This window comes from Brienomyrus brachyistius, chromosome 1 (assembly GCF_023856365.1).
Source record: "Brienomyrus brachyistius isolate T26 chromosome 1, BBRACH_0.4, whole genome shotgun sequence".
NCBI lineage: Eukaryota > Metazoa > Chordata > Actinopteri > Osteoglossiformes > Mormyridae > Brienomyrus > Brienomyrus brachyistius.
Window position 1 is genome coordinate 12,018,641 of NC_064533.1, and position 22,724 is coordinate 12,041,364.

General features: G+C 46.0%; 2 protein-coding genes across 5 annotated transcripts; one reads left to right on the forward strand and one right to left on the reverse strand.

Moving 5' to 3' along the window:
* Positions 1 to 97: 97 nt before the first annotated feature.
* Positions 98 to 22,701, reverse strand: LOC125751377 (protein PHTF2-like). 4 transcript variants are annotated; one of them, XM_049030117.1, is made up of 18 exons: positions 21,476 to 22,701; positions 12,439 to 12,516; positions 9,163 to 9,219; positions 8,949 to 9,018; positions 8,411 to 8,569; positions 7,818 to 7,980; positions 7,552 to 7,713; positions 7,256 to 7,442; positions 6,991 to 7,158; positions 6,597 to 6,803; positions 5,108 to 5,236; positions 4,532 to 4,804; positions 4,193 to 4,324; positions 3,846 to 3,932; positions 3,145 to 3,300; positions 2,962 to 3,057; positions 2,528 to 2,653; positions 98 to 1,693 (listed from the first exon to the last, which is right to left on the reverse strand). In XM_049030117.1, exons 2-18 carry the CDS (start codon positions 12,481 to 12,483, stop codon positions 1,673 to 1,675), a joined length of 2,238 nt encoding a protein of 745 aa, XP_048886074.1. In that variant the 5' UTR covers positions 12,484 to 12,516; positions 21,476 to 22,701; the 3' UTR covers positions 98 to 1,672. The 4 variants fall into 4 exon arrangements, with proteins under 4 accessions (XP_048886074.1, XP_048886049.1, XP_048886066.1 ...); XM_049030092.1 differs by lacking the exon at positions 21,476 to 22,701 and adding an exon at positions 18,749 to 18,944; XM_049030109.1 differs by lacking the exon at positions 21,476 to 22,701 and adding an exon at positions 15,063 to 15,866.
* LOC125751434 (transmembrane protein 60-like) lies at positions 19,275 to 20,961 on the forward strand. Its single transcript, XM_049030241.1, has 2 exons — positions 19,275 to 19,668; positions 20,094 to 20,961. Exon 2 carries the CDS (start codon positions 20,124 to 20,126, stop codon positions 20,526 to 20,528), a length of 405 nt encoding a protein of 134 aa, XP_048886198.1. The 5' UTR covers positions 19,275 to 19,668; positions 20,094 to 20,123; the 3' UTR covers positions 20,529 to 20,961.
* Positions 22,702 to 22,724: the final 23 nt, after the last annotated feature.

Consider the following 22,724-nt stretch of genomic DNA (forward strand, 5'->3'; position numbering starts at 1 on the left):
AACGATATCAAGGGGCAGACAACAGTGATCAAGGATTATTAATCGCTCTGGTAGCTGTTGAAAAACGTCCAATGGGAAAGAAGATGAGAAACTTAGCTGTCAACCACGAGTATTTAATGACAGGAGTGTGAAACACAATTCACATGTTACACCAAGTCATGGGAATCAAACATAGTTATGGTCAGATTTCTTGTTCAGAAGCCATAGCCTGCAACATATTTCTTAGTATACTGGATTAAAGAATACTTCACAATCCCTATACTGTACAAAAATGTGTAACAGCCATTTACAACAGAAACATCATCATTTCCAAAGGAAGGAATGAAAACTTAAATATGCAGAGCAATGGAGTGTCTCATTTTAAATAAAACAATTCAGTTATTCCCCCTAAAACATTTTTCTGCAAAATGTTCTTATGTCTACAATGTAACATCCTGGATATGGGGGGGGGAAGAATTAAAAAAGGAGGAATACGCTTCCAAGCATTTTCAATGAAAGAACCATAATACTCAAAAACATGCTTAAGAAACGAACAAACAAAAGTGATTCGGTGTTTTTCCCCCGTTTCCCTTTTTTAGCAAAATGCCCTTTGGTCTCTGTCACAACGACGAGCAAACAAGAAGAGAAAAGCTATAATTCTGATCAGGGTTTTCCCTCCCATTATAAAAAAGGTAACATTTCCTTTTAAAGTGCACACTACCAGGCCAAGTAAACACACCAAAAGCCCAAGCCTGGCTAAAAATCCATTTTCTGATGACTATTGTCAGAAATCGAAACAGCTTTTTGTCTGACCAGTGGCAGGCAAATTGTGTCACAATTGTGTCACAGGTGAGGTGGTGAAACACCACCGGCGACAAAAAAGGTCAGACCTGGATGAAAAAAATTCATTCAGCTTCAAACCAGGTACTTCAGGAAACTTCCATCGAAACAAACAAACAAACAAACAAAATAGACAAACATCACTTTAAACCTGTTAAGGAAATAATAAGCATAGAAGTAAAAATAATAAAGGTATAAAATTTTCATAAAGCAACAGCATAAGGATACAGATTTGTGTCCTACGCACCATGAGTGACACACTGCGGAGCCATCACGCCCAGTCACAGCACCTAGGTGTCATGGAAACGACCATGGCCATACTGCCCGCCCCCCCACTCTGGCAGGTATTGCGAAGGTGAGCCCATGGCTGCCTTCGCAGGCTTCTGAGCCCCGCGTTGTAAACCTCCTGGAGCGGCCGCCATGGTTACAGGCTGGTCCAAGATTCCGGGCCTAATCAGCCCTTGACCTTTCGCACGACGCGCCAAGTGATGCACTGCTCAGCCGCTGAAGGCATTTGAAACACCCACCAGCTGCTAAATTCAATAATCTGAACAACTCAGAGCAAACGAATAGAATAATATATCATACTGACAGTAACAGTTCTTGCTAAAATAATACTTAAACACTGGAAACACACGTTTTTGCTTAAAAAAAGCAGTGAAATGTTCAAATAAATATCAGGATTGCACAAGAAAAACGAGAAACCAAATCTGGGGATATGCCAGTCTGTTCTCCTAGATGTCTGGTCAGTGTCAGCAGGGCTCTTCGCTGCTCAGAGGAACTTGATCTCCTCTGATGAAGGACCCTCCGGATTCCTGTAGCTTCTTGTCAGGATTTGATTTTTCACTCCACATCATGATTTGATTTTCCACAACTACGAATGGGAAAAACACAAGTTTCAATTCAACTGATGATCTAGAGATACTTATACTGTGAAGTATACAGGCGCTCCTCTACTTACGAATGAGATACGTTCCGAATCGCCGTTCGTAACTTGAAATGTTTGCAAGTCGTTATTCAACATCATTTTAATGGTATACGCAAGTACTAAGAACTAGGATGCTGGGAGTTCGCACGCTACGCTGCTGTGCGGTGGGAGTAGCGGCCAGAGGTCGTACTGGGCGGAATTGGTGCGTAGAAAAAAGAAAATTGATGTTGCGGACAGGAAGCGGGAATCCAATGAAGACAATTTGGACTTACAGTCCTCTTCGTTCATATGTCTGAATGTTCATAAGTTAAAAGTTCGTAACTAGAGGAGTGTCTGTACATTACAGTTACGTTAAATGGACTTTTTCGATAGCAAGCGAATTTTTACTGCATAACTTAGTTGATAAATGACAAGCACTTGCTGGATGTAACAGACTATGGATTTGGGGGCAGCATGTAGCATGTAGCTCAGTGGGCTAAGCCTCTGTGCCTGTGATCCCATTTGAGGACAGCTTCATAAAATAGTCACATCCGTGGGCCCTTGAGCAAGTCCCTCAGCTTCAAGCTCCAAAGGGCACCAATGGCTGCCCTTCGCTGCCAAGCTTGCTCTCACCTACGTGTGTGTGTGTGCGTGTGTGTGTGTGTGTGTGTGTCACAAAGAGCAAGATGGGGTGGGTGAAAAGAGGATATCCCCACGGGGATCAGTAAAGCATCATCATAATTACTTCTATTGTGGGGACTTAAACTAAGAACTGGACAGACAGAAACTGGTGAAACACACCTTCAGGTTGAACCCCAGCAGGTCACTGATGACCCCAGATACGGCTGACAGGATCACCACTTGGGTGATGTTGTACAGCAGAGGGTTCATGGTGAGACCATACAGCCTAAAAGGCGTGTCCAGCTCCTGAGAAAAAAAAAAAAGTTACAAGATGACATCACTCAGCTGGCCAGTGTATGATGATGGCTCCTCCCCTGCATCAAAGTATGCGACTACAAACCTGTGAGTACAACCAGCGTTACTCCCACCGGCGTTACTCCCACCGGCGTTACTCCCACCGGCGTTACTCCCACCGGCGTTACTCCCACCGGCGTTACTCCCACCGGCGTTACTCCCACCGGCGTTACTCCCACCGGCGTTACTCCCACCGGCGTTACTCCCACCGGCGTTACTCCCACCGGCAATAGCAATAGCATAAAGCAATAAAGCTCTACCTTCAGCAACTTGGTGGCCAGCTTCAGAACATTGTTCACCAGGGTCAATTCCTCCTTCTTGTTAGGCTTCTTCTCCATCTTCAGGTACAGGTTTATCTGTAAGGAAGTACGAGAGCCGTCAGCCAGAGGCCGTCTGCCAGCACGACAGAGGCATGGCCTCCATACCCGGAGCTTGCCCCCTACCTGCTCCGTCAGGAGGGTGGAGGTGTTGCTGTACTTCTTGCTGGTCTCTGAGCCTAAGGTGACAAAGCGCAGCAGGAAGAGGGACAGGGAGATGCACCAGATCACCAGCTCCCAGTTGTAGTGACAGTCCAGGAAGGTCTTGTGGACTTGGAGCAACTGAGCAGGGTGACAGAATATAGACAAGGGAGAATGAAACAGGGTGAATCTCACTGCCTTTGTGCTTCACATCTCAATCTCCCTTAACAGAGATCATATGGAGTTTCCTTCGAAGGCCTTTCTACAACCTTACAGATGCCTCTCTTTGATCGATCTGGGACATTTACAGGTTATCTGCAGGGTGTGGCTCAGAGGGTTGGGATGCAGTGGCTGTGATCGGAAGGTTGCTGGTTCAAATCCCAGTGTTGGCAGAGTCATTTCACTGTTGGGCCCTTGAAAAAGGCCTTTAACTCCCAATTGCTAAAAGGACTGGTTGCATCCTCAACTGTTTGTTGCTTTGGCTAAAAGCGCCTGCTATATAAATGTGAAATCTGCTGTCCCTCAGCCTCGATCTGAGAGAGTCAAGTCATCTGCTACAGGTCACTGTGGGACAACATAAACAAAGAGGACGCGAAGGCAAGGTTCAGGGAGACCGGGCACCTACACGCCTGGTCTCCATTTCTCTTCTATGCCCGCCGGCAGCCTTTGCAGGAGAAGGTGCTCACCTGAGCGCAACAAATGAAGACCACAGAAAGCGTCAGCAGGAACGCCGAGGAAATGATTACATCCACAGAGCGCTGAGGGCCTCTTCTCTATGACATGTGAAGAAGATGGCGGGGGGGAAGGTGTGAGTAGACATGAATGAACATGGATCACTGAATTCCCTCCTAGTGGTGGGGTGCGGTGGGGGGGCTGATCTTCTTAGAGGCTAAACTGATACCAGTAGCAATGATACATCATGGTCCCATCAGATCCTCGCTCAAAGCTCATGCGCTCTATGCATTTTAAAAACGAAACGTTGCCGTTCATGGCCCGGTTTTTTGAAACGATGATGCGACCTGAGAAAAGGCACCTTTAGGTAGGAACGCAGCGAGAGCCACATTTTGATGTTCTGCACTTTCTTGAGACGAAAGTGGGGCACCTCGGACTTCCTGGCTCTCCTAGCCGATGTCAGGTGACCGAAGAGCTTCGCAAACAGGAGTCTCTGAGGTGGAAAGGTCACAAGCAGTCAGAGGCTTGTGGTGCTTTTCTTCAATTTACGACACATAACTTCCAGTCTTACACTGTAGGTTTGTAAGTCTGAAAGCAAAACCTTATTGCTGAATTCAATATCTTAAATTTACATTCTAATTCAGGTCAATCTAAATTTAAATGCACCTTCCCATTCCTGTGGTCCACTGCCCTCACTCACCTGCCTGTAAGTTCTCTCCGCCACGCTCAACAGGAAGAAGAAGATCCAGATGACACAGGCTCGCACCACGAAGCTGACAGTCACCATGACGATCACCGTCAACTCGCCACTGGAGCCGAAGGCGATGCAGAGCAGCTCGTTGGCTGAGAGTGCGGCCACCTGCTCCAGGTCCTTGTGCTGGAACAGCCTGAATGCGAACGGCGTGAAGGCCAGGATCGCCGACACCAGGTTCCCGAACACCTGGTATCCTATTCCAGGAGTGTAAAGATTCACCTACAAACCGGCCACACAGCAAACAAGTTCAAACCTTGTCGTGATGGTGAAGTACGAGCCGAGGTGATTTCACCTCACCTATTTCATCTAGAACATTTCACACATATTATTTATAGTTTCAGCCCTTTCTTGCTGTTCATAAACTTACTATGTACCATTTTAATACATTTAATTAAAAACATCTAGGTTTCAAACACTCCTTCCAGCGATAATGGTGTTCCTGCAACTGCTTCTGTGATTCAAAAACCTGTCCTTCTGGGTTAGTTCTGGATGTTCTCAATCTCCTCCCTGACGAACACTCACCCTGTTCATGATTATGCCGCTGATCTCCAGCACGGACATGTCGGCTTTTTTGCACTCGTTGCCCTCCCACACGATGGCGCTCACGCGTTCCAGGCCTGGACTGGGGCAGTGCAGCCAAGGGGCGTGGCCCTAGCGATGAAATGGCTTTTAGTTCATGCTGAAGCCACACAGGGCCAGTGGATGACATTACACCCATCTGACAGAATGCAGTCACAATGGGGAAATAAGCTATAGACAGATAAATAAAAAAGTCACATCGATTAGATAAAAGACAGAAACAATTCTCAGTAGTATACTTAAATTATAGGGAAAAAATCTCACTGTATGCAACTGTAATATGCCAACAGTATTGTACAAACACAAAAACCGATATGTATAGACTAAGGATGTCCTGATCCACTTTTCTGGTACTGTGATCTGATGCATTCGATATTCATCTGTCAGTTCCGATCCTTATTGGCATCGCCGTATTCTCTGCCTGAGGAAGCCTTGCCATTTTGCAGTATTCATCCTTAAGATGTTTCTGCAAAGGCCTAGTTAGATTCGCTGTGGTGGACAACGCTCTGTTGCTACCTCATCTCGAAAGCACGGTGCTGCAGACATCGCAGGCAGTTTAAAGAATTTCTGCACGGCTGACGCCTCGATAGTTTGAGCCACACGCCTCGGGCTTCCTGCAGCCCGTGACAGAACCTGACAATCTGCACAACTGACAAGTTACATGGACGTGGGAAATGAAACACATGGGCTGTAGTAGCCAATATCGATCAACTTAAAATCCATCCATCCAACCATCCATCTTCCAAACCGCTTATTCTACTGGGTCGCCGGGGGTCCGGAGCCTATCCCGGAATCAATGGGCACGAGGCAGGGAACAACCGAGGATGGGGGGCCAGCCCATCGCAGGGCACACTCACACACCATTCACTCACGTATGCACTCCTATGGGCAATTTAGCAAGTCCAATTAGCCTCAGCATGTTTTTGGACTGTGGGGGGAAACCGGAGTACCCGGAGGAAACCCCACGACGACATGGGGAGAACATGCAAACTCCACACACGTGTGACCTAGGCGGAGACTCGAACCCGGGTCCCAGAGGTGTGAGGCAACAGTGCTAACCACTGCACCACCACCCTCAACTTAAAATAAATAAATTAAGAAATCCACCGCGATTCTCCATATTGGCTCCTCGTATCACTGGTGCAGAGCGTAACAGTGCAAGATACGCAGCGCAGACTGACTTTGCGTAACGACATACGAACCATAAATGAATAAATAAATGAATAAAAGAAGAGAATGTGAAGTTACAGCCAACTGGGATATGACTGGCTGGCTGGGTTTTAGCAGTTTACTTAACTGCAGTGACTGGTGTTAGTAGAAGTAAAAGTGTGTTGTGTGAATACCATGAATGCAAGAACAACCCAGGTAAAATAGCACATGGCCAAGATGATGGCAGATACATGATAGCCTAAGGACAGTGCTGGGGTCCCACCTGGTGGAAGGGATCGTCCCGATACTCCCTCTTGTGGGCGGGGCCATCACGCTCGCTGTCGCTGCTGCAAGACGACCGGTATTCGGCACAGTGCAGAAAATCTTCCCACAGAACGTCTTCGGTTTCGGACTCGGGCCGGGCACTGCCGGAGTCCTGCCGGAGGCTGGAGCGTCGAGAGCTTCCGCTGGTGCCAGACCGCGCTGTTTCCTAAGTGGGGACGACGACGACACAATTACCTCATGCACCAAGAATCTTCGTCATAAAACAACAGCGAATTAGATGCAAATATCCCACGATGCATTACTCCATTACTAAGCACAGCAAGAGGCATCGCTAGCTCAAAGGCGGCAGGCATCACACTGAACGTATCCATGTCAGTCCGCTGATCCCCTACCTCTGTGCTGTACGGCTTCCTGCAATTCAGGGGCTTCCTGAAGCGCAGCGTCATGTCACCATTCACGAACTCGCCCCCCCGGCGGCCAGATCCACAGGGCGCCTCGGGGTCCTCCTCGCTGGAGGCCTCATCGGACACGTTCTCCATTACGTGGGGGCTAAGGGGCTTCTAAACACGTGTGGGGACATATGGGGAGGCCGTTAACAGCCAGCTGCTAGCTAAACATTTACACTGGTTCATGAGACTGCGGTCCCGTGACACCCACCTTTGGGGACGTAAAACGGGACGCAGCATTCCGGGACGACGAGGCCCGCCAGCTCGTCTCCTCAAAGCGCAGGAGGTCGCACGGGGTCACGTGTGTTTCCAGCCCTGATCCGGTCACCTCAGCACCCAGGGATGCATAGCCAGCAGTTTCCTTGTACTTGCCAACAGACATCTTGGATTTCTTGGCCCTGCAGAAGATACAGGAGGCCTACTTACAGAGGGACACGTGTCCCTCCGATGGACCCGAGAGAACCTGGGTGAGTAGCTTGGTGCTGAAAGGAGAAGCAGCTTACGCACCCTATACTGAAGAACTCACGCCAGAGCTCTCTCAGAACAGCACTCAGACTGCGGCTGCTCGTTGACGGTTGACCCTGTGGCGCCCCCTCCTGGCGGTTATCGGTACTGCTGGAGCCATCCCCCTCCCTATGCACCTCCAAGTGAGCAGCCTTCCTCAACTTCCTTTAGCCGGACAGATAAAGAGGGATCAGACACCAAACTGGGCCACCAGAATCACCTAGAAGGTCAACGAGGAGCTTTCAAGGTAGACTGAGCTGCGGACTCACCTCCTCCTCTTTCCACTATAGGGGGCGGGATTGGGCGTCCTGGTGGAGACGATCTGGCAGTGCACCGTGCCCAGCAGCAGCATGAGCAAAAGCGCGCCAAACACCTCCGTGACGGGCACACCATGTGCATGTCGGATGGAGAAGAAGAGGACGGCCGCCAGCACTACAGCCCGGAAAAGGAGGGGGCGAGAGACAACGGCTGAGACAAATATTTTAGTCCAAGTCATGTTGTGAACAGAGGGTGTCAGAGAAGTTGTTCTTGGTGTGGCAATCTGTCAACTGCAACCGTGAGGCAGCTCAGATACTGTGTGTGAGTCGTGCGGGGGGGGGTGGATTGTATATAAAGCCTGCAGGGTCCGCACCCCACAGAAGTACCTTTCAAGACGAAGGAGTTTAGAAACAGAGCTCATAATTCATCTAGAGGCCTGGGAAGCCTATCGCAGTCTGCAAGCGAAAAGCAGATTCGTTTCGACTGCTGCGAGGAAGGAGAGCGTGTGGCCCTTGGGAGGCTGCAGTCGCGAGCCAATCGGGCGCCTCTGACGGGAAGTGGGCGTAACCTTCCTGTGCAGGCCTGTGGCCTCGCTCTCACTCACCCTGAAGCAGGTACAGGAGCAACAGCAGCAGGAAGATGGTCCTGGAGGTCACCTGGATCCACCAGCGGAAGAAAAAGGGGAAGAAGACCACTCTGACGATGCCCTTCCGAGTCAGCGAGGTCCACGGGCTGTCGGGCTTGGCCTTCGCAAATGCGGAGCCTGTGGAGCAAGGGGCAGAGAGGAGCCATCCTGAGATCAGTACAAGAGCCTCCAAAATGGATGACAGGCAATGGGCCTCCTGTTTAAATGGCTCGGACAGATCCGAAATAAAATTGATTTGAAATGACAAAAAGTGACTAAATAACTTGGATCTGGCTATCTGGCAGGCAGTAACGGTAGACAGCAGCATCCTCCACATTTCCGCATGATACCACTAGATGGCATTGTGTGTCACACATTTTCACAGAAGTGGCATATTGTGAAACTTCACTGCAAGCAGATCTGTTTTTGAGAACTCGAGGCTTCCAATTGTAAGAGCCATAACTGCTGCTCCCTCTTCACACTTTCCAAGGGACAAGCGAGAAGCCCCACTCCTTACCCCTCACAAGGTCCACGTCGATGAGGTCCGGCTTCACATGACCCGTCCGCTTCGGCTTGTTCCGGAGACCCTGGGGAGAAACACGAACCACAGTTACCAAACTTGGTATCTGCTGAAATCATTTTCATGGAACACAAGAGGGCAGAGAAGAGCCTCTGGATGAGCCCAGAGGCGGCGGAGGAGCTGGGGCTTAATGGCAAATAAACACGGTCACCTTGATTTCTCTTTGTTCTACCGATTTCTCCCATATCTGCTGATCATAAGCGCCAATCTGTAAAAACAGGAGAGGCAAAAAGGGCATTAATAGGCATCTGCTTAGGCATTATTAGGTCACAGCAAAGTGATGAGAGGGATCGCAGGGCAGACTCACGCAAGGGTAAAACTACAGACACACTGGGGCTCATCTCACATTATTATCTGATACACTGAGTTAATAACTCCGCTGACCTTTCAGTAATATTTCCAGAACATTTAGAGTAACATTTCACATCCAGGTTCGGTGCACAAGACCAGCAAATGAGTTCAGGATCCCAAAACTCAGTTCCCTTTTGCTGAAAAATGTTTTATCACCACAAATATGGGTTGCGCAATGATTAGCGCTGTCGCCTCACACCTCTGGGACCTGGGTTCAAATCTCTGCTAGGGTTCCATGTCTGTGGGGTTTCATCTAGATACTTCGGTTTCCCCCCCCCAACATGCTGAGGCTGACTGGGATTACCAAAATAGCCCATAGGTGTGAGTGACTGGTATGTTAGTGTGCCCTGTGATGGGTTGGTGCCCCATCCTGGGTTGTTCCCAGTCTTTGCCTGTAGGCTCCAGAGTCCCCCACAACCCTGAATGGTACAAGTGGCTTCCGAAAATGGATGGATGGATGACATGTATTCAGATAATGCAGTGACATTCTTGTGCCATGGGTGCTTGGGGCAGATCAGACAAACAGCAGCAGCACAGGGTGCAGGTTGACGGCACTGGCTGTGCAGTGAGCTGAGGGCTTGAGGGGAGAAACGGTCCATGAAGTGGATGGAGAAACGCCCCCGTTTCCCAGAAGTGTGATGGGTTTCCTACAGAAAATCAATTTGACTGTTTAAGTTGAATTTTATTTTGACAACAACAAACTGCATGCCATTGCAGGGCTTTGGATAATGTACGGTGTTTTTTTGGCACTATATGGACATTATTTTCGCCTACGATTCAATAAGCAGATTAGTCGTCTGCCTAAGGATATTAATGAGTTGTGTATTGTGATGTCCAAAAGTTAGTAACCTGTATTAATTTGGCGTATCCTCATGCTTAATAAATTTGGATAGCGGAGCACGCCACATGCAACATCAGCGATAAGCACAGAAGTCGCAACGAAGGAAGGGACAGATCAGCAGCCACAATATCTTTTAAGGGAGGAAGTACTGTGGTTAAACAAGGTGAAAAGATGGTGGTGGTGTGGCGGTACTTTTTGCAGTTTAAATTCCGCCGTTTTTTTTCTAAATATGGTTTTCATTTTTATCTCATTACACAAATTATTTTCTTTCATTTGCTTATTCGTTTCAGTTTATGATAACACTGGTCCCAACAAGCCCAATGCGCACGAACGCACACGCCGGCACCATCAATCAACGTAGAACAAGCCCAGATTTTAGCCTAAACATTTGCACAATCACGTATTAAATGGAGATTCTAATATAGCAGGCATACAACTTTGTGGATTTTAATAATGAGTGCATTAGCAGCTACAAGGACATCTACATATACTAATAGTCATTTAATAAACATGAATAGGCAAGACGCTGGTTTTGCCTTTTCTGCCGATCTAGTTCTCTTCTGTTGCTCATGTATATCGCTAGTACTGCAGTGATCGGTCATGACTTTGCACAGTGTATAACCACCTTTCCCTTCTGTGATAATTTGTCCTCCCATGAATAAGTAGGAAAACATTTGTTATAATGGATTGAAGTGTTTTAGAAATCATAAAGGTAATTTTATTTAAATAATAAAAAAACCACGCGTCAATTTAAAATATTGACGTTGACGCATTTTCAGCGTCGAATTCGTCGACTACGTCAACGACTCGCGGCAGCCCCACACGCGATGAAGAGCCGTCAGAGCGGATGGCTTTACGGCTGAAGACCAGCTCTATGTGAACATGGCTGCTGTTCAGCATGTCCGGGATGATGCAGGGTTGCCCGTAAGCGCAGCTGTTGAGATTTCCATAATCAATTATCGCACACAGTCCTTTCCAGATGCGATGAGGGTTGCTGGGTGCTGATCTTGTGCCCATACTGCTTCTTAGCCGCTGTAACAGCAAGTTGCAGTGAGACCTGGCAGCAACAAAACTGTGGCCCTACCATGAAAGGAGTGAGAGAGGCCACGAGAGGGGAGGCGGCAATGGAGAGGGGCCCGTTTCCACGACGACAGCAGCTAGTCTGCTAGCGCCTTCCTACAACCGGTGGCCAACTGGGTCAGCGAGCTCAGGGTTACAACACTGGCCAGGCCACATGAGCCAGCAGGCTGCGGAAGTGGACAAAACAACCAGCACAGGATGCAGAGGGACGAGCAGGGATACTTCTGTCGTTTTCTAACACAGGTATGGAATAAGGATTAGAAGTGGACTGACAGGGAGCCGAGGAATTGGGCAGAAAAGACGCAGGTCCTCATGCAGCCCTTCGTGTCCCAGCTGTCAGCGTCAGCAAAGATACCCGCCAGCACCTCAAAACCCGACGCAACAAAATAATCCCTCCTGCCACAGCTCAAACCTGAAGGCCAAGACACGTTCAGGACCAAAGACAGACGGAAGAGGGCTTCTGATGCTACTTCAAGGGACAGAGAGCAGTCGAACCACGGGATGTCTGATTCCAGAGCTAAGCTCATTCAGAAGAGTGAGAGGGATCTACCTACCAGGCATCAGCACTGGGATGGAATTACCTTTCCCAAACGTAATCCACTATAAGGACTGAATCCTTTAAGGCTGAAGGGTTTATCCCAATCAAATCATGAGGAAATCCAAAGCTCCCAAGCCAGGAGTGGCCAATCTCATCCGCAAAGGGCCAGTGTACATGCAGGTTTTTGGGATAACCTTTAGACCGGCTGTTCAAACCCAAGTGTCAGGACTCTTCAGCTAATCAGTCCTCTAATTAATAATCTAAGCAGGGAGTTGCAGCTAAAACCCACATACACACACAGCGGCCCTTCCTGCATAAGATCGGCAACCCCCTGCCCTAACCTCTTTCACAGCCCCACAGATCTGGTTTATAGTGCAGCGACATGCGGCTTCCCTGGTGGCCAGAGTTTGCGTGACAGTTAGCCCTAGTCAGATCTACCCGTTCCTTCTGTGAGAAAGTGTGAGAAAGCAAGCGCTTTTAAACTGGAACCAGAGAGCATAGTCTAATGATTTTCCACACAGTGGCTGTTTTCCTTTTCCCTCGTAACCATCTGCCACCCCCCCCCCCCTTCCAGCTGGCAGGAAGGGGCGGGGTTTGGGTGGGGGCTTGACACTCACCTTCTTCTGGTACCACACCACAGCATCCCTGACCATAGCCGCCATCTACATGCCAGGTGGCACACGGGTCATCTTAAGCTGAAACAGAAGGAGATGGGCTTAGTCCTCTAGCCCTTCACTCTCATCATACTTAGTCAGGCCCGTCCACTGCTTGACATCATAAAGGATTGGGGGTGGGGCTAGAAGTGCCCTCCCGCATTCTCATTGGCTGAACACCACCATGTGCAAAGAGAACAGAAAGGAAACACGGACAGAACATTGTTAGAATCCCCACACAAACAAACTGGTTTGTAATTATATCTTTATGGTGTCTCTCCATTGATTTTATGGGGAAAACTCTAATCAACAGGACAATCTTAGCCCCCACCCAGCCCTAAGCTTACCCATAACTACTCAAACAAAATTAGACTTTTGGCATCTTCAATTTATTAAATGCATTCACAGAAATTTGTGGGGACCAGAAAAAAGGTCCCCGCAATATCTAAACAGGATTTTATTACATGGTGAGGAACATTTGGTCCCCACAATGTAATATAAACATAATTCTCTCTCTCTCTCTCTCTCACACACACACACACACACACACACACACACACACACACACACACACACACACACACACACAATCTGACTGCACCAACTGGGCAGCCCAGCTCCTCCTGGGGCCAAAACATCAGCATAACATGACAAAAATGGCTGGCAGTTATGGGAATTTCAGGGCCATTATATACAATGCATAACCTCTAACTGATGGTTTTGTTACCAGTACACACAGGAAGCCAGATGGGAGTGCAGTGATCACCAGGGCAGATAGCGAGTTCACCCAGTGCCCTGGATGTGGGGAGGCGTCAGCAGCTGCGTGTTTTCAAACCCCTGGCTGCTAAGTGTCACCAGCCACGTCACATGGTTTTATTGTTAATCATCCTTGACAATCCACCCTATTTCCACACGCGGACCCATAAATCTGGCGCACTGCGAGAGCGATGCAATGCCAGTGATCAGAGACGGAGGAACACGGTTTTCCTGAGTGAGACATTTTTCCCAGACCGGCTGTGTGCACCCAGCAGGAGACCAGAATGATAGTGATTCTATGATCAACTTCTTGGTGTCAATAACAGCCTCAAACAGGAGAATTTAACACGAAAACCTAAACGCAGAAAACCCTCCTTCTGACAAAACAGGCCAAGAAATAATGCACGCAAAACATACTGGAACAAATTAAAAGCGTTTGTTATGAATTGTGGAAGATTTGCCTACCCAAGAAGAACAGCAAAGTACCAATCGTGAAGTCCGGTTTTTAACCAGACTTTCACATGGAGTTACATCTCGTGGAGCCTCCTAAATCACCATCGCAAACCGGCTGGGGCATGCCTGCACCCTCTGGCCTATTTTGTGCCGTCATCGTTCCCGGTGAGGTCATGCAATACTGCGTCAAAAAGGCTGCCTGCACACTGATCACAAAGTTGTAAAACACACAAAGCCTGGCGCTAGACCCAGCTCCACACCCAGTACTTACTGTCTCACCAAACTCCAGAAGACCGGACACAATCTACAATGAGTGAAACGTTCCCATCCAACTTTCGACTGCCCATCGTCCTAAAGCCTCGAGCAGGCAATGCAAGCAACAAGGCAGGAGATTCTGCTGTTGTGCTGCCGCCACTGGAAGGTTAAGAGGACACTGTTGGGGAGAACCTGCAAGTACATGCAACAAGCTGTGGTTTCCTCTCGTGGCTCCTGTCGCTCCGTGTGACAAAAATACGCTTGTATATACATACAAGAACTTCCTGTGCCTGAGCTGTCGCTTGTGCAGTAGCCTGCTTTGGGTGTCAAAAGGATCACAGACATTAACAATACTGGTTTTGATGTTAGTCTATTATTATTTATGTAGCACGCATGCAGCAAAGAGGTTAGCGATGAACACATTTTTAAGCAAATGCTTCTCCAGCACTCAAACTTGCCTGAATGAAAGAGGGGGGGGGGGGGGGGGGGGGGAGCACCAGTATCTTGAAGAGATACAGCTGATTTAAGCAAGATAGTGAGACATCAGTACAATGCATGAATGTGCCATAAATGCTTCGATATGCCACAGAAAGTGGCTTCTAGTCTGTAATGGGGTAGGTGTGACAGAACGCCTGAAGGACAGGGGTGCCTCCACTTTAACTTCCATTCATGAAGTGCCTGGAAAAGCTGGTCATGTCACACATAAACGGTAACATCCCAGCAAGCCTGGACCCATTCCAGTTTGCATTCCTGTGCTACAGATCCACGAACACCTACATCGGAACAGATCGGTGTTTCACAATCTGGTCCTCAGGGACCCACAGATGCTCCACATTTTTGATCAACATGGACAAAATACGAGCAAAAACACGGACTGCCTGCAGGTCCCCGAGGATTGCAGTGGGAATACTGGAATAGGTTACCAACTACAGCTCAATTCCACTTTTATCAATTCCAGTTTTTTTTAGCAAATCCACCTGTGAAAGGGTGTTCAGCTTCCTAACAGTGAGAACCGGCAACAGTAGGTCATCCATATTAACCTTTAGCGCTGACGTTCCACAAGGCTGCCATCTCAGTCCGCTGCTGCATACCCAGACAGACCAACACCACTCACACCAACTCACCTAGAGCCTTGCAGGTCATGCCATGGATCTCCATAAAAACTGTGGAAAGTTGCAAGTTGTGGAAAAGGAGTTATTGTATTGCTATTCTGAACTGTCATATGTTTAAGCTTGCCAATGCATAATAGATCTAGCAGAAATTTATGCAAGATATACATAAGATCTGTCAGATGAAATCTGCTGAATTTCAATTTAATCTATGCTCCTGAATTTGTGTAGCTATTAAATGAACTTGAACAGGCCATCTTTCATGAGGGAGTGTGCAGACACCAGCTAAAGAAGAACATCATATGTCAGACATTTTTAAATATTTCCTCCCCAGATTTTACACAATTCTCTCCATCTTGGAAATGTTGTTCTCCTTCCAGTTATACAGCTCTATTGGACCACCTCGGCTCCTCTTTACTTCCACTTCAGTTTGGCAGCAGGACCTTGGTCAAGTCTTAGTGGATATTCAACTGGAACGCATTTACAAAACGGCATTTCCATCATTCTCTTGTAATAAAATCGTGGCATAAATTATAAATCCACACAGCGAATCTACTTAACCCAGGTCCATCTACACAAAATGTTCCCTAATGTATCCGCACTGTGTCAGTGGGAGGCAGTGCTTCATGTCCTTTGGAACTGTACCAGTCTGCGGCGGTTTTGGAATGCAATCTTTTTCTGAGAAAGTACTGAACATGACCTATGATGGGACTCCAGTAAAGTACCTCTTTGGAACAGACTTAGATGGCAAACTGGACTCTATTTCTTCTAAAAGACTTGGAAGGATCTCCTTTGGAACATCTGACACACAGTCAAAGACAAGAGACTTTCTTAAAACTATGGAAACCCTTTCACTTCTACTGTGAGTTACAGTAGATTAATATTCGATAACTGCCTACACCTCTACTGCTTTTTTAAAAAGTATATATTTCTATTTATTTATTTTATGTATGGGGAGTTGACAGAAAAGCAAATTAAAATATACGATTTGAAAAAAGTCAGAAGCTCTAGAGCCATGAAAATACCACTAGAGTAAAAAGGGTCATTTTGGGTTGAATTCTGACCCTTTATTTATCGAAAAGGGATTGTTATTTGCAACAAACTTTTTTTAAAGGTAAAAAAAAAAAAAAAAAAACAGGAACCATATTATGCATAAAAAACAAGGACTAACTGTTACCATTAGTGAGTTCAGAGTTCATTTTAATAACTCTGAATACTATTCACAGACTGTTGGGTGGACAGTTTTAAGATCAGTAACTCAACCACTTTAATTACTTCATTATCATAAAATTACTAAATCTTAATTACTAAAATTGACTAATTTTATATAACTTGTTAATGGAAATCATGACATGACCTGCGATGTTCTAGATGACTTGCCGTGGAACGACCCGGAAGTAAAACTAGCTGCATCCACCAGAAGGCTGGAGAGCTTTGGGATGGGACCCAAAATCTTAGTGAATTTCTATTTCTGCACCACTGGGAATATCCTGACTGGATCCACCGTGGTGTGGTTGGGTGACCGAGTGGCTCAGGACCTGAAACTACTCCAAAGGAGTGTCTTAACAACTTCGAAGATCATTGGCACAGATCTTGCACAGCTCCAGTCAATCTGCCTCTGCTGCTGCTAGAAGAGGCGTGAGTGTATCGGCATGCATGCCAGCCACCCGGTCCACGTCCTCATCACGCTCCTGCTCCCTGGGAAACACTACTGGCGTTTCTCCATCCGCTTATGTTTCTCCCCTAGAGCCATCAGCTCGCTACACAACCAGTGATTTGCAGCTGTTTGCCCCATAACCACAGTACTGCATAGTACTATACTATTAATGTACTATCTGCACTTTATTAATAAGTACTTTATTAACCTCAACTGACAAAACACTGCATCCACCCCCCGTGCACCGTGGCAAGAATTTCATTGCAAAAGTGACAATACATCTTAAAACAATCACTAAGCGGTATTTTAATCCCAGAACAAAACCAGACGTACTTTGCCTTATCGCTTGAACTGAAATGCTCGTCATGAATTATGTATGAGGACGAAACACGGTGGCTGACCACGGACCATAGCTAGGTCAGTGTCTAATACCGAGCGTGGCTAAAAGCGCCGGGAGAGGCACGGGGACACCGCTTAGCCTCCACGGGAAGACTGGGGCGACGAAGGGTAAAGCTCTTCGGATGGTGCCCTAAAGATGAGACAGCCCTTCTGGCCCCGAAACTCAGTGGACGTTTAATGGGGAATAAAAATCCGCACAACACAGAAGAATGACCTAATTTCCTCTTTTTGTTCATATGACAACAGCAGAGAAAGGCGCCAATTAAAGCGCCGTATTTCTATTCCCCCTGCAGACACAAGCCGGCGCTTTGTTTAAGGGGATTTCCCGGTCCGCTTTGCCGCTTATAGCTGCGGACACGAATTTCCGGGTGAACCGTGAAAACCAGGGCGCTGCAAGGCACGCTAGATGCAGGGGTCGGAGGAGGCTGCTGACTTCTGTACATGGGCAGAACAAAGAAAGTGATTCTCCGGAATTTAACACGCTTTAACAAAGTTGTCCATAGTGCACTGAGTAACTTTAAAATCGTTTCAGACGTGTGGAAAAAGTCAGGAGACAAGTGGTCGGGAATCACTCAGCCAGTGCCCAGACTTACGTGTCAGGGAAGGAAACCCGGAACTCTGTCCACCTTTGTGTGCTTAAAATACAAAAGATGTTAATCATATACAATCTGAAAAATGCGATGATCTTCGTTAGGTGATATAAAGGGATGGGTAACACGTGTATCACGTTGTCATCTGTCAAACGTAAACGCATGGAGCAGGAGAGGGGGCGGCCAAAGACAGGGAGAAAGAAGGAGACGAAGCCCAGACACAGCCCGTTATACCATCCTCCGAAATCCTAAGTACTGGCTGGAAGTACTTATCTAATCTGGTTTGTGTCAGATACGAATCACCCTTTTTTTCGTACATCACCAAAATCGTAGACGATGGCTCTTGCCCATGTGCCTAAGACAAGAATACGACCAAATACTAAAAAGAAGTACAACTAAAAAGTCGAGTCGTTACTTTTACAGCCGGGATGTTTGTGGTTAATCTGGTATAAAATCATGGGGGTCAAGCGGCGAAAATGGCACAAATTGAAGCATCACAACCAGAAACCGCAAGAGTTAAAATCTTGCACAACCAACGTAAATGAGATTATGCAGTAAATAAGTTTTCCTATAAAGCGACCTGCCACGAACGGAATACAAACGCACATTTCCTTTCCAGTATTCCCCTAAAAATCCAACAGTACCACACGTGTCCAAAAACCGACGGGGCACCCATCGGTCTATCGCAGCAGTATAGCCGAAGTCTCCTAATCGAACCGAAAATATCTGTAGCTTCATGCATCATCTTTTAATTTGGATTAATTCGACCTCCTCTTGCGCTTTATTGTTCTTCTGACTTATGGAAGCCACTTGCTTTGTGTGCATTTTTCGTCCTCTACTTTTCAAGCGTATATACGGCAGTGACAAGTTTGTAAGGCGACTAAGGAGGACATTAAAATAAAACAGCTATTCCTGTTTACGACTGCAGACAAAATAAATACACGTCAGCCTTCAGTGAAACTGCAAAACCCAGAATAAAACACTGCAAGAGTACAAATGGGTTTAATTAGGTTGGGAGAACTGAATGAAATTTCGGAAAGGATGCCAGCTCTCACCTCGAGGTCTTTTTAGTCGCAATGACTCGATGCCTACTTTCAGAGAAATCCTTGCGTCTTTATAATCCGACGACGACATATATGTACACAGTATATTCAGTACATTTTCTATAAATTTTAGAGCAATTATCTCTTTCCGACACAAGCCCAATCCGTTTACTGTATAAATAGAAGTTGTCGCTTTTTACCAATATATATAGTAAAAAGGCGCATTCTTTTTTAACTTGATTAATATACAGATCGCATGCGCGTTACGGATGGCAGCTCTGGAAAAATCGACAAGATGTAACCATGACAGGCCAAATCGATTTGAAAAGTTCTATAATTACAAACAATGCAATAATAATGATCTTACTGAAATATTTCGGGAAAATTGTTCAATAAGGAATAAGTATTTCACATGAACACGTATATTTTCCTTTCGAAACGATGCATCTGGATTTTAAAAACCGAATAAAATTTATTGCTTTTTTACGTATGTAATTACCAAGGCAAAAGAAAGACAGACATCCGATGACCTCTGCTGGACGACAAAACTGAATTAACTACATTACCATTGAAGGTTGACGTAAAATATTAATGAGAATTCATTCACCCGAGAATATGACAATTTTATCTATATTTTACGGTAAAAACTTTCGACCCGGAAGAAATACTTTCAGTATGTTTTGAAGGCTCTGGACCAGGACTGACAGTAATACGGTCCAATCGTTATTTAAAATAAGAACCAAAATATTACATACACGCCAATAACAATCACTAAACGGAGAAGGGGTGTAATTTGATTGGAATAACCATAAATATTTGGGTTCAGTAATAGAATTACTCCCATTCTAGCATAATAGGAAGATGTATGTACTCCATATTACATATACACGGAGTCAAATGCTGTTTCTGCTCTGAACTGCAAAGACGTTCACGTAAGTTCAACGTCTATAGAATATTGCTGACTATTCTATATAAAGTCTTGATGTAATCTGTTATGATGTATACATGTTTTATACTGCTTTGTAAAAATGTGGACTTCTGCGTTTGCGTTTAGTGTTGCGTGTCTTCGGAGGACTTTCCATCCAGCGAGTTTTTTTATAAACCTTTATTCCTTTAACTTAAATCGCTAGATGTCCTGCTGCATAGCTTGAAGCTTGAACTTCTTTAGCAAAGCAAGGAGTATAATTTAAGTTTTACTTTAAATGTATAAATGCATATATAACAGTCTAGGGAAATATGAAGCAAAAGTATGTACCCCGACACATAGAAACCGGGGCAGGGCGACAATCATGTTGTTTGTTGCTGAAATTGTCAATATATTTGTCAATTGTTTTTGAGGGCCTGATTTGTGTTGCAGGGGTGAAAGTGTTTCCCTGGCATATTTTCAATGAGTATGTCCTTAGCACAGAGAGTGCTACTGACCTGGATCTTCAGCCTCGTCTTCCTCATCATGCTGGTGCTGAAGCTCGATGAGAAGGTCAACTGGAACTGGTTTCTCATCTTTGTACCTGTATGGATCTTTGATGCCATACTCCTCCTCATACTGGCACTCAAGGTGGCAGGACGCTGTAAGCCAGGCAACGAGCCACGCGACGGCCCACAGGACCTACGTAGGAAGACCTGGTACCTGACAGCCATGCTGCTGAAGGTGGCCTTCTGCCTCACGCTGTGTGTACGGCTTGAACAGCTGGCAGAGATTAAGCTTTCGCTTGTCTGCATCCCACTCTGGGTCCTACTCCTGGGTGCCATGACTGAACTGGGGTACAACATCTTCCCTGAGCAGAGAGATTGATGTGCTTCCATCTGAATCGGGCCATCATCCTACTACAAAGACCTTGGTTCTCATATCAGCATGGAAAATCTCCTTTACTTCATTCACCTTCACTCTAAATAATTAATACCCTCTTCATGATAAGGTCATACTGTCACTTTTACCAAATCTGGAAACATGAAGAAATGTTGGGTTTTCATGCAGGGAACCTTAATGTAGCATTAAGTCATTTTTAAGCCTTAATTCTTTACTGAATACCAAGATACTGAGAAATTCAGCATAGCTACTGTTTTTGTATGGAATGCGCTGTTAATTTAAAACCTTTGTATTTATGAATTGTTGTCTGCCGTTCTTTTTCATGGCTGTCAGATAGTAACATTGTTGCATTTTTCATAGAAGGCACACTTTGAATCGTGCACAATATGGTGGTGTTGTGAATAAAGAGTAAAGAAAAGGCAATTTCCTCAGTCCATCATTCAGTTTCCCAAAACACACTTCACCATACTTTAAGCAATCGTCAGAGAATACTAAGCTTTCTACAACTGAATTGAGATCTGCACATTTGACGTGATTTCCTCAACACTGGCACAGATGCAGTGTGGCCAGAGCAGGTAACACCTGGACATACAGAGGCAAAGCTATTAAAGGATCTCTCTCATTTTCCCCTTAAGCTTCCCGTCTAGAGGTTGCCAAAATCCCGGCCTGCGCGGCTGTCACAGCCATAACCTCTCAAAGAGCTAGCCAGCCCCCAATGGTCTCAAATATTGTTCGATCTAGCTGCATGGAATGTGCAGATACCACTACATGGAGTGAGTGCAGTAAGCTGAATTTTCCCCTGAAGTCTTTCACCTCCGGCTGTTTTGGCTTGGACAAGAAAGGCAACTCAAGGTAACATTTACCATCTCTTAAGTCAATCACAATTAGCTCATCCCAATACCTGCAAAACATCTGGAATGAGTGATACTCACCTTATGGCTGCATCTTGGCAACACGTGTGTTCACTTCAGCCGGAAAAATCAGTTTGCAGTGCAGATCTGCACATCAAGCCTGCAATAACATACGTGACCCAGTACATCCCCATTGCTTCAGTTCCAGTCCTCTCCTGGCCCTCACTGGCTAGCAGTCCTTAATATTGCAGGTATTTTTGTGGCCACATTCCCCTGTACGTGTAACGTTCAGTCCGATTAGGCTAGAAGAGTAGCATGCTTATAAACAGGGCTGGAGGTGTCATGGGATGCATGTGGATGCCATCCCCCAGTGGGAATAAAATTACAAAAACTATCCCCCATTTAGATATACCACCACCCCTCTTAATCTTTCTGTGTAACTATCATTCACATAAAGGTAAACCTACAAACGATATCATGAGACTGTCCAGATCCGAAATGCGCTATAGTCAGCAATCTGCTTGGACAATTTTATCACTGGGACCCCACCCCACTAGACAAATTTTAACATGGCAAAGATGTGACTCCCACCATCCCTTTTGAAATATTTTTATAACTCGACCACCAGTTATAAACAGATACTCAGTATCTATTCAGAAAAGTATCCATTGCTGGAGCACCTCTTCCTGACAAATGCATGCAGCTGTTACGTAAACTGCATCCATTTGCTGCATCTTAATATCAACAGATGATCCTCCCTGTCCCTCAGCGACAGGCATCCCCGCAGTCAGAGTGCTAAAGCACAGCAAGCTTCATACCTCAGAGCACAGAAGGGACTCAATCTGTGCATTCTAATAGACCAGTGTTTCCCAATTCGGTCCTCATGGATCCACAGCCAAATTTAGTGCCGTCACACTAAATCTTACATGTTTTTGCTCCCTCCTGCCAGGAGTTTGGAGAGAGCAAAAATGTGGACTGGCTGTGGGTCCATGAGGACTAGACTGGGAAACACTTTAAAGGCCTTCTGACAGAGTACCAGGCTGCTATGTACTCCAGCATACTGTGCAAGAGCAATCATATTACTGCCTCTACGTTTTCTTTAGGGTGAATCTTAGGCTCTAAACAGGTTTGTTTTATAGACGTTAAAAATATACCTGAGCAGGAGATGTGGACATACTGTCAACAGAGTTTTATAATCTTCTTTCAAAATATGAGTTATGTTTGAAATAATAAAATATTATTTGAAAATCGTACAATAATAGTGTATTGTTTATACAAAGTAACTGATCAGCCTTTTTGCAAGCTACCCATTTCTGAATCTCATGCACTG

What these genes read in the sequence shown, in the direction of transcription:
- LOC125751377 (XM_049030117.1), bottom strand. Translation starts at nt 12,483, where the DNA reads ATGGCGGCTATGGTCAGGGATGCTGTGGTGTGGTACCAGAAGAAG. An exon ending in TGGTGTGGTACCAGAAGAAG is followed by an intron (nt 9,220 to 12,438) that starts GTGAGTGTCAAG and finishes CTGTTTTTACAG; the next exon opens with ATTGGCGCTTATGATCAGCA. An exon ending in CGACGTGGACCTTGTGAGGG is followed by an intron (nt 8,570 to 8,948) that starts GTAAGGAGTGGG and finishes CTTGCTCCACAG; the next exon opens with GCTCCGCATTTGCGAAGGCC.
- LOC125751434 (XM_049030241.1), top strand. Translation starts at nt 20,124, where the DNA reads ATGAGTATGTCCTTAGCACAGAGAGTGCTACTGACCTGGATCTTCAGC.